At 33.9% G+C, this 14,754-nt stretch overlaps 1 protein-coding gene across 1 annotated transcript in view; it reads left to right on the top strand.

The window, feature by feature from the left end:
- Window positions 1-14,754, top strand: part of LOC123530255 (calpain-B-like) — a 242,053-nt gene that overhangs the window by 211,938 nt on the left and 15,361 nt on the right. The window contains exon 14 of the mRNA XM_053517603.1: window positions 13,588-13,723. Within this exon, the coding sequence (XP_053373578.1) occupies window positions 13,588-13,723 (136 nt within the window). The remainder of the gene's footprint in view (window positions 1-13,587; window positions 13,724-14,754) is intronic.

Below are 14,754 nucleotides of genomic sequence, written 5' to 3'. Positions count from 1 at the left end.
TTTTCAGGATTCCAGTGGAAATGTTGATGTTGTGTGTAAAAACATTAAAGATATTACAAATTGTATAGAACAAAGATTTAGTTATTTGATAACTTGTCACCAGGTTTTATGTACTTAGTAGTTAAGCACAAGTATTATAGTATTATTTTGAAATGTCATTGAATAGTATCAACATTATGGAAAAGACATCTTCATTTAATAAGAGATTTTTGAAAATGACATATTTTTAAAGAATTTATTATATACCTTACTTTAAATTAATAGATCCTCTAATCATCAATGACAAGAGAAAAATTAATTGTTAGCTTGCCACAAGTTTGACATTTCTCCTTTTTTTTTTAAGTTTTTTATTTCTTCAATATGTTCGACTTACATACAGTTTAATGAGTGGTCTTTAATGCAGATTTGTTGATTTTCTAGTTCTGTTCTAAAAAAGTTCAGTGAAATTTAACACCAGTTTGTTAAATTTCAAGTTCTGTTCTGAAATTCTTTAATGAACTTTAACACCAATTTATCGATTTTCTAGTTCTGTTCTGAAATAGTTGAGTGGACTTTAACACCAGTTTGTTGAATTTCAAGTTCTGTTCTAAAATAATTGAGTGAACTCTAACACCAGTTTGTTGTTCTAAAAGAGTTCAGCAATACATAAAATTTCAACTTCTGTTCTGAAATAGTTCAGTGGGCTTTAATAACACCAATTAAGTGATTTTCTGAGAACTTTTACAAAATTTTCCTCTGTAGTTCTGTTCTTACACTAGTTCTGTAGAAAGAGTGACTTTGACCATGGTGTTACGGTGTCAGAAATGGCTGCAACTGTATAAGAAATAAGATTTTGAAATAACTGTTTGTCACGGGATGAGAAAAATGTTCAGCCAGACTGGAACTGAAACCTGGGATCTTCAAATAAGTTCTGATGCTCTACAGACTAAGCTACTCAGCTTCCTACACATTTTTCCTGTTTAAATAATCAAGTCCCATACTGTGACATGTTTCTCAACCATCTTGAAATTCATTCTTGAATTTCAGTGGGTACTTAATAAATCAAGCAACTACAGGCATCAGGGACTAACCGTTGTTACCCAGTTGGGTGCCATATGTCACAGGGGGGAGAAAAATATGAAGGCAGACCATGATTCAAACCTGGGGCCTTGGAATATAGTTCTGATGTTTTGTTGACTGAACTACCTGCTTGCCTACCCACTCTCTTCCCATTTGTAACCAAGGCTTCTACATTTTTATGCCCCCACTTTGGGAGGGGGGGCATATAGATTTGCCCTTGTCCGTCCGTCCTTCCGAGAATGTTGTGTTGCACCTAGCTCCAAAAGTATTTGACGTAGAGTCACAAAACTTTACAGGAATGTTGGTCAGCATGTGTAGTTGTGCACCTGGGGTTTCACGTCCAGATTCATTCAATCATGTTTGAGTTATGGGCCCTGACTTTGTAAAAATTGGTCACTTTAGTGTTGTGTCACGCCTAGCTCCAAAAGTAGGGATGGGAACAAATACTGAAATCAATATTCGAATATTCGGTTTGCCTTATTCGAATATATTCGAATATTCGGTTTATTTTAATGGAAGCTTTAAATTCTTATGAAGTGATTGGCATATACACAACGTATTCATTTGTTTAAAGCGTGGATCATCGTACTTAATTAGGCCAAAAAAATGTTTGTTTCCGGTAACCCGATCCTACCTAGCAAAACCCGCCAATCCTAGCGTTTTATTTCACAGTTCTGTCAGTATAATCATGAATATATTTAACTAATTCAGTGTTTTAGCTTCAAAATGATACAAAAAATCAAAACGATTATAATTTAGACCGTCGCAATTTTATTTAGAAATAGCAGGTTGTCCCATTTAAAAAAGTGACGCACTGTTGTATTACCGCCGCCATTTTGAAATTTTTCAATTGGCGTGTAAAAATCGTCGTGTAAAAAGCAAGTAAGGCAGACTTAAACCTCCTTCAACATGAACTTATGCATCAATCATATGTTATTTCTTGATTTTATTATTAAGTACTTCAACATTTAATTCGAATACGGCCGATTACGGATGAAAACCGATTCTGCGGATGGTCTGAAACGTCGTACAAAATATTGTGAAAAGATCGGCAATATCTACAAGTTTGGTATTGTTTTCGAAAAAAAAAAATCTACAACTTGTTACATAAAACAGGCGCCAATAAAAATGAACAAAAGATAAAAAAAATATCACATTCATGCCTAATACAAACTGTTAATCTGTAGCGATGACCCCAGGTAATTATGCATTGCAATTATCTTGTTAATTGGACATCTTTTGACATGCATCTGACACATTGACGCCTGTTGTAAACTGTTAATCCGTAACGATGGCCCCTGCCAACTATTTTCTTCTTAATTGGACATCTTTTGATACTCGATAAACAAACATGACATGGTTTTATTCTGTAGAATTAGCATGCTCATATTGCCCAAAATCAATGATACTTATTTTGGAAAAAATATACAATAATTTACGAATATTCAAATTCGATTTTCGTATTCGAATATTCGACCGATTTTCGAATATTCGTTCCCATCCCTATCCAAAAGTATTCGAGGTAGAGTCACAAAACTTTACAGGAATGTTGGTCAGCATGTGTTGTTGTGCACCTGGGGTTTCGCGTCCGGATTCATTCAGTCATGTAGGAGTTACGGCCCCTGACTTAGTAAAATATTGGTCATTTTAATGTTGTGTCGCACGTAGCTCCAAAAGTATTTGACCTAGAGTCATCAAAGTTTACAGAAATGTTGGTCAGCATGTGCAGTTGTGCACCTGGGGTTTCGCGTCCGGATTCATTCAGTCATGTAGGAGTTATGGCCCCTGACTTAGTTAAAAATTGGTCATTTTAATGTTGTGTCGTGCGTAGAGTCACCAAAGTTTACAGGGATGTTGGTCAGCATGTGCAGTTGTGCACCTGGGGTTTTGCGTCCGGATTCATTCAGTATTATAGGAGTTATGGCCCCTGACCTAGGAAAAAAATTGTGTCCTTTGTCATATAGTGGGGGCATCTGTGTCCCATGGACACATTTCTAGTTGTCCCTTTTTTTTCTTTTTTTTTTTCACTTTTGTGAAAGCTCTTTCTATTTGAAATTTAAGCATTCCATTAAAGTCATGAGCAAATTTTGATGAGAAAGTTTGAGAACAAAAGCAAATTGGTTTTAGCAAATGGATCCAGACCCTTTCCACAGCTTTATTTAGTTGTTTTGATCATTTTAAAAAGGCATGTTTTACTTTTTTGCTACTTTTTTGTTATAAGTTTTATTTGACTCAAAATTTAGACAATACTTTAGAGTTTTATGTCTTTCATTAAAAGTTTCTCACTTTCCACTCTTTGATTGATATACATTTCTTTTTAAGTAGATTCTTGTCTTCCTTATCTTCTACCTATTGTAAATTAGGCACTTTCTCTTAAGTTCATGTAGATATAAATATTTTCATTAATTTCCTTTCATTTCATTTCATTTCATTGTAGCATGTCATCTCTTTTTATAGTAAATATATATGATTTCATTATTATAATTATTTTCATTATTATTTTGCTGTTTTAGGGGCAACCTTCTGCACCAAAGAGAGTAAGTTAAGAGTGACACTTGACTGAAATATTTTAAATAATTTCTATTGACTTTGTTGCGTCTTTTCTTAACTGTGGTATATTTATGCATACCAGGTTTGAAAAAATACTATTTCTGAATTATGACTTTTAAGGTCAGGGTCAAAGCATACCAAAAAGAAACGAAAGTAAAAATTTAGGGTCTTTCAGTAAAGTGTTCAATGCACCATACTGATATAGATTTGACCAAAATACATTCTTCTAGAGGCTCTAAAATGTCCTGTTTTCCTTCTCTTTTACTTGAATACATTCATTCCCGCAGAGATTCTGGAATGCTTCCATTTTCTTCACTTTTACCAACATACATTCATTTTCTAACAGAGGCTCTAGAATGCCTCCATTTTCTGCACTTTTATCAGCGTACATTCATTTCCCTACAGATGCTCTAGAATGCCTAAATTTCCTGCACTTTTACCAACAGTATTCATTTCCCTACAGCGACTCTAGAATATCTCCATTTCATGTGGTTTTACCAACATAACATGCATTTATTTTTACCTACAGAGGCTCTAGAGTGTATCCATTTCATGCACCTTTACCAACTGCCATATATTTCCCAAAGGAAGCTCTAGAATGGCTCCATAGCATGCACTTCTACCAACATGCATTCATTGCCTGACATAGGCTCTAGAATACCTCCATTTCATGCACGTTTACCAACATTATTACATTCAATTTCCTACACAGGCTCTAGAATACCTCCATTTAATGCACTTCTACCACAATACATTCATTTCCCTACAGAAGCTGTGGAATGCCTCCATTTCATGCACTTTTACCATCAGACATTTATTTCCCAACAGAGGCCCTAGAATACCTCCATTTCATGCACGTATACCTACATTATTACATTAAATTCCCTCCATAGGCTCTAGAATACCTCCACTGCATGCACTTGACCAATATTATTACATTCGTTTCCCTACAGAGGCCTAAAATACCTCTTTTTATTCACTTTTACCACTATACATTTATTTCTCTATAGGGGCTCTATAAATTAGAATGCCCTCATTTCACTCTCATAGAGTATTTGCATTTAGTAAAGGCATTTGCACTTTATTTGGTCTTGCTACAGCAGTAGGGATTCATAAGCTTTCCAGTCTATAGGTAATAAATTCAAGGAACTCAAGACAAGAAGAATATCTCCACCACAGTCTTTCATTCTTTACCTTTGTCTTGAGAGGGGAAGTTGTCATTTACATGTAGAGAACAAGTTATTATATGTAACACCACTGATATACTAAAAGCTTAAAGAGGTCAGGGAGGTGACATGTAAGATGTAGAAAAAGATACCTTTTGGAATTGAATTGAATAAAACTTAATATTCATAATATGAGCTACGCCATGAGAAAACCAACATAGTGGCTTTTCGACCAGCATGGATCCAGACCAGCCTGCGCATCCGCGCAGTCTGGTCAGGATCCATGCTGTTCGCTAACGGTTTCTCTAATTGTAATAGGGTTTGAAAGCGAACAGTATGGATCCTGACCAGACTGCGCAGATGCGCAGGCTGGTCTGGATCCATGCTGGTCGCAATGCCATTATGTTGGGTTTCTCATGGCGCGGCTCATATTATATTTTACAAACATTTAGAATATACAGGACAGTTAAGAAAAGACAATCATGAGTAACAGTGAATTTTTAATGGAATGTATTGCACATTTTTACCACCTCAGTAAAATTCTTACATCTCTCACTTTCTGCTGTGGTCTTAATTTTCCCTTTCTCTCATGTCTTGTTCCAGCTTGGAAGTTTGATTGTTACGGTATCTGTATTAATATTGTCTAGTCTTTGAATTGTCCACATGTTTTACCTTTTCTGATGAGATATGCTAGAGGGTGTAGATCACCAATATGGATTGTCTCCCTTGTTAGGATGTGCTTATACTAAAACTGTTTCAGGTACCTGTACCTAAGAATGTGATATATTGAATCTTCTTGAAGTTTGAAACTTGTTGTATTGCTTGAATGATTTGATACTGGTAAATGGATGCTTTAAGTCAAACTTGAGTACTAATTCTTTTATATATGAATATTTTAATCTTTTTCAGTGCTAACAGAATTAATACCTCTTTTAGACTTTCGACTTCCTTTAATTATAAGAATAGAAATCATGACTCAGTTTGAGTAATTGTTTTTATTTTCTGTTGTGATATTTTCCAAGTCTTGTAGTAGAATTTATCTTCTTTACTAAGGGAAATTCTATATAAATTGGATTGTTATACATAACTTGCTCTTGGTGAAATTTGCTCCGTATTGATTGATGTGTAACTAGTGTGATGAGTAGGAGCATAATAACACAAGTCTTTCATATTCCTGCGTATGAGGCTTTGTTTATTGCTTTCCTTTCTATTAATTATATATATGAAAAACAGATATACAACATTTCATACAACTTTTTAGCTCACCTGAGCACGAAGTGCTCAAAGGTGAGCTTTAGTGATCACCCTGTGTCCGGCGTCCGTCGTCGTCCGTCGTCCGTCCGTCCGTCCGTCCGTCCGTCGTCAACAATTTGACTGTTAACACTCTAGAGGTCACATTTTTGACCCAATCTTAATTCAACTTGGTCAGAATGTTACCCTCAATAAAATCTTGGACGAGTTCGATATTGGGTCATCTGGGATCAAAAACTAGGTCATCAGGTCAAATCAAAGGAAAAGCTTGTTAACACTCTAGAGGTCACATTTTTGGCCCAATCTTAATGAAACTTGGTCAGAATGTTACCCTCAATAAAATCTTGGATGAGTTCGATATTAAGTCATCTGGGGTCAAAAACTAGGTCATCAGGTCAAATCAAAGGAAAAGCTTGTTAACACTCTAGAGGTCACAATTTTGGCCCAATCTTAATGAAACTTGGTCAGGATGTTACGCTCAATAAAATCTTGGACGAGTTCGATATTGGGTCATCTAGGGTCAAAAACTAGGTCACCAGGTCAAATCAAAGAAAAAGCTTGTTAACACTCTAGAGGTCACATTTTTGGCCCAATCTTAATGAAACTTGGTCAGAATGTTACCCTTAATAAAATCTTGGACGAGTTCGATATTTGGTTATCTGGGATCATAAACTAGGTCACCAGGTCAAATCAAAGGAAAAGCTTGTTAACACTGTTGAAGCCGCATTTATGACTGTATCTTCATGAAACTTGGTCAGATTGTTAATATTGATGATCTTAAGGTCCAGTTTGAATCTGGGTCATGTAGGATAAAAAACTAGGTCACCAAGCCAAATCAAATGAAAAGCTAGTTTACACTAGAGGCCACATTTATGACCATACCTTAATGAAACTTGGTCAAATCTTGATGATCTATAGGTCAAGTTCAAATCTGGGTTAGGTGGGGTCAAAAACTAGGTCACTAGGTCATATCAAAGGAAAAGCTTGTTAACACTCTAGAGGCCACATTTATGACTATATCTTCATGAAACTTAGTCAGAATGTTAAACTTGATGATCTTTAGGGCAATTTTGAATCTGGGTCATGTCGGGTCAAAAACTAGGTCACAAGGTCAAATCAAAGGAAAAGCTAATTAACACTGTAGAGGCCACGTTTATGACCATATCTTAATGAAACTTGGTCAGAATGTTAATCTTGATAATCTTTAGGTCAAGTTTAAATCTGGGTCAGATGGAGTCAAAAACTAGGTCACTAGGTCATATCAAAGGAAAAGCTTGTTAACACTCTAGAGGCCACATTTTTGACTATATCTTCATGAAACTTAGTCAGAATGTTAAACTTGATGGTCTTTAGGTCAAGTTCGAATCTGGGTCATGTCGGGTCAAAAACTAGGTCACGGGGGTCAAATAAAAGGAATAGTTAGTTATTACTTTAGAGGCCACATTTATGACCATATCTTAATGAAACTTGGTCAGAATGTTAATCTTGATGATCTATAGGTCAAGTTTAAATCTGGGTCAGGTGTGTTAAAAAACTAGGTCACTAGGTCAGATCAAAGGAAAAGCTTGTTAAGACTCTAGAGGCCAGATTTATGACTGTATCTTCATGAAACTTAATCAGAATGTTAATCTTGATGATCTTTAGGTCAAGTTCGAATCTGGGTCATGTGGGGGCAAAAACTAGGTCACCGGGTCAAATCAAAGGAAAAGCTAGTTAACACTTTAGAGGCTACATTTATGACCATATCTTAATGAAACTTGGTCAGAATGTTGATCTTGATGATCTTTAGGTCAATAGGTCAGGTGAGCGATACAGGGCCTTCATGGCCCTCTTGTTAGTCTCATGAAACTTAATGTCTTTAATGAATTTGTAAGTAAATTGACCTTTAATTTATGAATGAGTTTTTGTGATTGCCTGTCGTCTGTCTGTCATTTTACATCCTCTGAAACAACTTGTCAGAATTACACCAAAGTTAGTCTGTAGCATCCAGGTATAGACTTCACTTGACTGAATGTAGGGAGGGTCAAAGCCCCCCCCCCCCCCCCCCCCCCCAAAAAAAAAAATCAACAAACCTTTAAACAACTTTTTTACATGAATTACAGGATGGAACTTTACCCAACTTGGTCTGTAAGATCCTTTCTCAAGCACTGAATGACCACAGGAGCTAAAAATAGAACTTAACTTGGTCTGCATCTTCCTGGGAACAACCTTCCAAAAAAATTTTGAAATGGCGAAAAATAGTTAGCATACTTGTTCAAAAGTTGGAAAGTCGTAATATGAGCCCGTGATTTGGATGGTGTGGGGAGAGTGGTCCTGGGCATTAAAAAAAACCTGGGCATTATAAATGGGTATCTATGGTACTTGTGATTCCCACGTAGTGTGTCGGGCTGCAATCGGGCTGTAGCATTCTTCGGGGAAATTTGAATTTTTGATAGGTTATTAAAAAAAAAATTTCTGAAAATAGGACTTCTCATTAAATTCTTAGGATATATATAGCTGATACACATAGCAGTAAGAATGTCAGCAAATTTGCTGACAGATTTATGAAGTTAATCTATATATAATTTCTTTTAATGTCCCTTGAGTGAACATCTACCAAGGGTGACTGTCGAGAGTACTGAAATCAATGGCTGTCATGAGCTGGGCTTATAAGAATATAGAGAACAGTCTGAAAATGACCTTGTTTGAAGTTGTTTGATTTCAGAATAATGAAAATGACCTTGTTTGAAGTTGTTTGATTTCAGAATAATTTCACAGTCTTTCCTTGGGTGAATCTTACCAAATCCATAAGGATACATGTTTTAGCCATGAAACTCTGGTGAGCGATAAAGGGACATCATGTCCCTCTTGTTCTATATCAGGTTCATTGGCACCAAAATGTATAGTTGCATAGTATCTTATTGTTCTAGAAGAAAGCCCACAAGGCCGAGGATGTGGTAAAATCTTCTTACGATCTGTTGTCTTTCATACTTTCTTTAAATGACAAATACTTTTCTTTGTTGTTATTATTTAAAAGTTGCATTTGGAATGAAATGGTGTGATCTTCGGTCATTTTCCCCTTTGATGTATGGAGTTTTTATGTCTTGTATATACCAGTAATTGTGCTGCATAAAATATAGAACATTTATATACATATTTGTTATACTGGTACATATTTTTTTGATGTGTATTAGATGTTTTGATACATATTTTTATTACAAACTATGTTTATTGAAATATTTATTATTATTATTATCATACAGGCATGTATTTACAGTATCTGTTTTTCCAATAACAGAACTAATGATGTCAATTTTTACAGATTTTTTGCATGTCGTCAGCCAGGACCTGCAGACCAGAGTTGGAACTGTAGCATGTATTTATGTTTGCTGATGTGAGAGTTGTTTGAAAATTGTTTTCGTCTTGTGTTGTTGTGTTTAGTATATTTAAGAAAATAAAGGTTATGTTGAATTAAATCATTGAAATATGCTGCATTACTCTCAGACAAGTCATGTTTGAGTTGCTTAAGGCAAAGCCGAATTGCCAGATATTTAAAAAATAAATTGCAGTGTTCTTCATATTGGTGTGAAATACATTGGCATGTGTCAAGTGTCTGGACACAGAAGGCTTACTGTAATCGCAACCACTGTATTTTATGCCCAGAAGAAAGATACTTGAAGAGTGATGATTTGTAATGTTTTGTTTCTTTGCTTGTTTACATTGTTTTAATTGATCCAGTGTTGCCCTGTTGAAATTATGAAAAATATGGTTCAAATACCTGCTGTTGTATAAAGGACATGTTTGTGGGTGATAGAAATACTGAAATAGAGAAAGAGTTGAGTGATGCCATGTATATTGTGGGATGATATCTGTGCAGTAGTATATTAGCCCTAATTGCTGACATTATTACAAGTTTCATGCTTGGCAAATATTCAGCAAAATTTGTTTCCCTTAATAATAAATAAAAACATTGTTTGTTATGACAACTATAGTATGGGTGACTGTTTAACTCTGAAAAGACCTCATACCACTTATATCATTGTTGTCCTTTTGTTTTGTCTCTATATCATCATTCATCACTTGTCATTATTCATCACTTGTCATTATTCATCACTTGTCATCATTCATCACTTGTCATTATTCATCACTATAGTGCTTTGTGGTAGTGGTACCTTAACATGGCTTTGTAGTTCACATAATATTTGTCATTTTCAGAGAAAATGTAAAGTATTGCTGTAACTTGGAAAGGCCACTATAAGATGTAGTTCTGTTATTTGGGAGATTCAGTTCTAGATCAAGACCCTATTTAACTTTACCTTTGTAAAGATTGTAAGGAAATCATTCTATTACTCAACACATTAAAAAAAAACATTTCTGTTAATAGTAATGAAGTAGGTAACTTTAAAAACTTTTCCCCTGTTTATGTAAGGTGTAGTTTTGACTTTTAATAAAGATAAATTTTATTACTTGAATTTGAATTGAGTTTGCTATACTTTATCAGATATTGGAACTGAGAGAATGTAAATGAGTTTTTCAATATGTGTTATAGTGAATGAATAAAACAATAGTTGCATTTTCTCTGACTAACATTTCATCATTTTACTAAGTCAACACTCTGTTTAGTTATCTTAGTTATTATTCTGATCTTCTGTAGAAAAACAACCCCAACAATAACCTGTCGACAGTTCAGCTGGCAAACACATTCCTTTCATCATTTTAATGCAAAATGATCTGTTCTTAATAAAGTACTCAGTATTAATCCAAGGTTTGTGTTTGAATTATTTTTGTGAATTTTTGGATTTTCTTAAAACAGTTTGAAAAAGAAAATGGTGCAGTTCATAAAGTAGAACCACGGGACAGATCATTTTGTTTCATTCAGTTTCATTCTGATTTAAAGAATTACAAAAATGTACTTTAGTTTTATTTCTTTTGTAAGAAGTTGTTTTAAATAACATACTATTTTTCTAGTATTGAAGTTTTTCTGCAAAATATTTACATCTTAACTTTGATAAATCTGGAAAGAAAACAATAGGATATCAATTCTGTTTTATTTTTATATCTAATTATTTTCTATAAACGTAAGATTTTAGATAAAAATATTCATATATAAGTATATTTCTATCAAAATTTTCATTTTGGATCCAGGTAACTGTTGTAAACGATCATGTTTTGTTCTTATTTTTGCATGTTGTCTAGGGTTCGTACATGAGTTCTAGTCACGGAGGTATGAGGTCTGAGCGCCGATCACCCAGCCCAATCATACATACATATGAACAGGCGATAGAATTTCTCACTAAACAATGGAAACAAGTAAACTGTAGTGTTTGAATCTCTATGCAGTAACTGACTAGCTCTCTTGTCTATAATTTCGATGCAATAACTGACTATCTACTGATTATCTCTCTAGTTTTGAGTCTCTGTGCAATAACTGACTATCTCTTTTTTCTCAAACTTTCATTAAATTTTGTAAAGGTCTTGCATACAGCTTGAAAAACAGATTTTTTTTAACTGAACTGTCAATTGAGGTTCTGCATTATGTTGGCTTTAGGTAGTTGTAACGTTATTATCTTTCTTAGTATAAAAAATGTTATCAAAACGTTTCACATATTATTAAATCATTCTAGATAATGTCTTAAAATCGGCTTGAAATATGTGGGTCTCTTTGATCATGGGCAAATATCTCAAAAACAAGCATACAGACCTGTACATTTTATTTGACCATAATATAGAATGATAATATGTTTATATTTATGACCTGAAGAAGTTTTATTAAAATCTACATAGTTCAAAAATTTCTGTTTGTGAAAATGTTATCAGAATTGTGATTTTCCCATAGACTTCCATATGCGAACTTGTGTGAGACCCAGATTTCTCAAAACTGTCTAGCAAAAAATCAAGCGCATATCCCTATCTTTTTTATTTGCCGAATTTTCAAAGTATATTGTGAAGTTTCGAAAAGTAAGGATTTTATAAAGTTTTACATTGTTTTGATCCGAATGTGCAGAAATACCTTAAAGGGGCAGTCCTTCAGATTTGTCCGATTTTTAGAACCTAGACCTTATCATTTTTATAAGATATCAATTTCAAATAAGTTAAATTTTTATTGAAAAGTTTGATACTGTGGTGTACAGCTGGGGGCATGTCCTTGGAGTTATTATTTGAATATTTTTCAAACATAATAGTTATACCATAATAGCATTTAATTTTCAGTTGACTCACTTCTGTGAGTTCTGTTTAATACTGTCTTCTATTCTGCTACAAAATGACCACCAGAATTGATCTAGAAACCTTTGTCTCCAATGCCTCTCACTAGTCTACAATATACCATACAATTTCTGAATCCCAATGGACTGGATGTAACTGTATGCATAGCCTTTCAAATCAATTTCACATGAGAACATTGTACAGAAATAATTTGCTAGACTGTAAGGTTCAGAAAGCTAGTTCATTGCTTAAGTGAATGTCAGATATATATGGTTCAGAGGAAATTTGCATGTAACTATATATTTGGCTGCAATGTTTGTAGATCATACAGGCTTTCATGTTAATTTTTTGAAAATGGCCAAATGATTGTTGCTTTGAACAATAAGAATATCAATTTTAATTAGATCATAAAACATTTATTGCTTGATTTGTGAACAAATCATTTTAGTTTGAGAAATTCTGTCTATGATTTGAAATTTGTTTGAAATTATTTTTAATAAAAAATATCGGTCTGCTTTTCTAATACGAGCTCATTATGCATACTTGAAGAATGACAGTGAAGAAATTACTGTGTGGAGGCTGAAGGATGAATGTGGGAATGATGGAGTAACAGTAACAGATTTTTGCAATGCTTCATTTTTGTAGACATTAACTAACACTGGCTATAACAGTTGACAGCTTGTTGCTTCTTTTGCTGGTTTTGAAGAGAAATGCTTTAGTTTGCTCTGATGTGAAGTTATAAACAGAGAGTTCATGGAGTGAAGGGTTTGACGTAGGCTTGCTACTCCAAATCATTACCACATTGTGCAGTGGTTTAATTCACCATAACGATTGTTGACTGCAGTTTTGACCTTCTTGAAAGGCTTATACTCTTATAAAATTATGACTATATCATTGTTGTAAATGGTTAAAATATCACAGAATGTCTTGCATTTTCTTATTATGTAGACAGTATGATATGAATGATTTCTTATATCATGTTATATTATGAATGTATTTTTATGGTACATGTACATTTTCTGTATATATATAGCATTGAGAATGGCATGGTTGGAGAAATACTGACATTGTTACAATAACCGTCAAAAATGTAATGCTTGAGGTCCCTTTGCAAGACTCAGTACTAGCGTTTAAAGTGCATAATACTTTCTTAAGTTTTTTATTGTTGATTCATACTAGTATAGAGTTTTACCAGTTATATGCAGCAGATTGTTTTTGATAGACTTGTATCAGTATTTTTTGTTCATGTGTTGGCTAATTTTGTGCAGAATAACGCAACATATATATAAACCTATCTTTATTATGGACTACCTGAATTTCCTTTTATCTGACTTTTTACATGCCGGGCCTCAGCATGTTTTGTTTTCCTGTATTATAGGACGGGCCTCCCATGACGGAGGAGGATCAAGCACAGGGCCAGGAACTGAGGGAGAGTTTCAAACGTATTGCAGGAGAAGATCTAGAAGTTGATGCTTATGAACTTAGGGATATCCTTAATTCTGTCTTCGCTAAAGGTATTCATTCTTGTTTACACAATTTTCATAATTCACCTGCTGATTGAGATTTAAGAATGAGGCACTTAATAGTATATACATTACCATTACTTGAGTTGTGGCCATATTTTGTCTATTCAGCATAATTATACTCTGGATGTTATTCTAATTGGTAAAATAGACTGAAAATATATGTAATACACTGATGTTTTGAGTATTTTGCACATAATTTTGTCATTTTCTTCAAGGAAAAATATTTGATTACTTAAGTTTACTTGCTATATTAATTATATGAATATTAAGTTATCTAATGCACATGTTTTCAAATTACATAAAAGATTTACAGTGGTAGTAATATATAATCTTTACTTGTGATTAAATTACTTTTGACTTATTGATGTACAGGCGATTCTGCGAGTAAGTTCAGAGAAAGATTAATACATAGTGTTGTAGTTCATATATTTTGAAATAGCAATTATTTTATTTTGTATAATTTTACATGATTGCAAACATATGTATGGAGTATACAATTATGAAAAATTATTGCAGCATTTTGATTTATACTAATTTACCAGTTTTATAAAAACTAAATAATTTTATACTTTCATTTCAAGAAATTCTTGCAAATGCAGATAAAATGAATTATTTGCTGAAGTTTATTTAGCTTCTCTGATAAAACATTATTTTCATGTGCATGCCTTGTGAAGAGCATTTTTGATATGAGTTCATTCTTCTTCATTTTTGAGTGCATTTTTCTCTAATCAGATTGGGTACTGTGAAACATTTTATTTTTGTCCAAATTTTTATATGCCCATCTGAAAGATGGGATGTATTATGGAAACACCCTTAGCAGGAGGGCGGTCAGCGTCTGCTAACTTTGTCCTGAGCATTTCTTCTTCATGCATGGAGGGATTTTGATGTAACTTGGCAGAAATGTTCACCATCATGAGGTGGAGTGTCATGCGCAAAAAAAAGGTCCCTAGATGTAAGGTCAAGTCACACTTAGAGGTCAAAGTCAAGAATGACTTTGTCCTGAGCATTTCTTCTTCATG

Source organism: Mercenaria mercenaria, chromosome 1 (genome assembly GCF_021730395.1).
Source record: "Mercenaria mercenaria strain notata chromosome 1, MADL_Memer_1, whole genome shotgun sequence".
Classification (NCBI taxonomy): Eukaryota; Metazoa; Mollusca; class Bivalvia; order Venerida; family Veneridae; genus Mercenaria; species Mercenaria mercenaria.
This window is presented reverse-complemented; position numbering and strand designations above follow the sequence as displayed.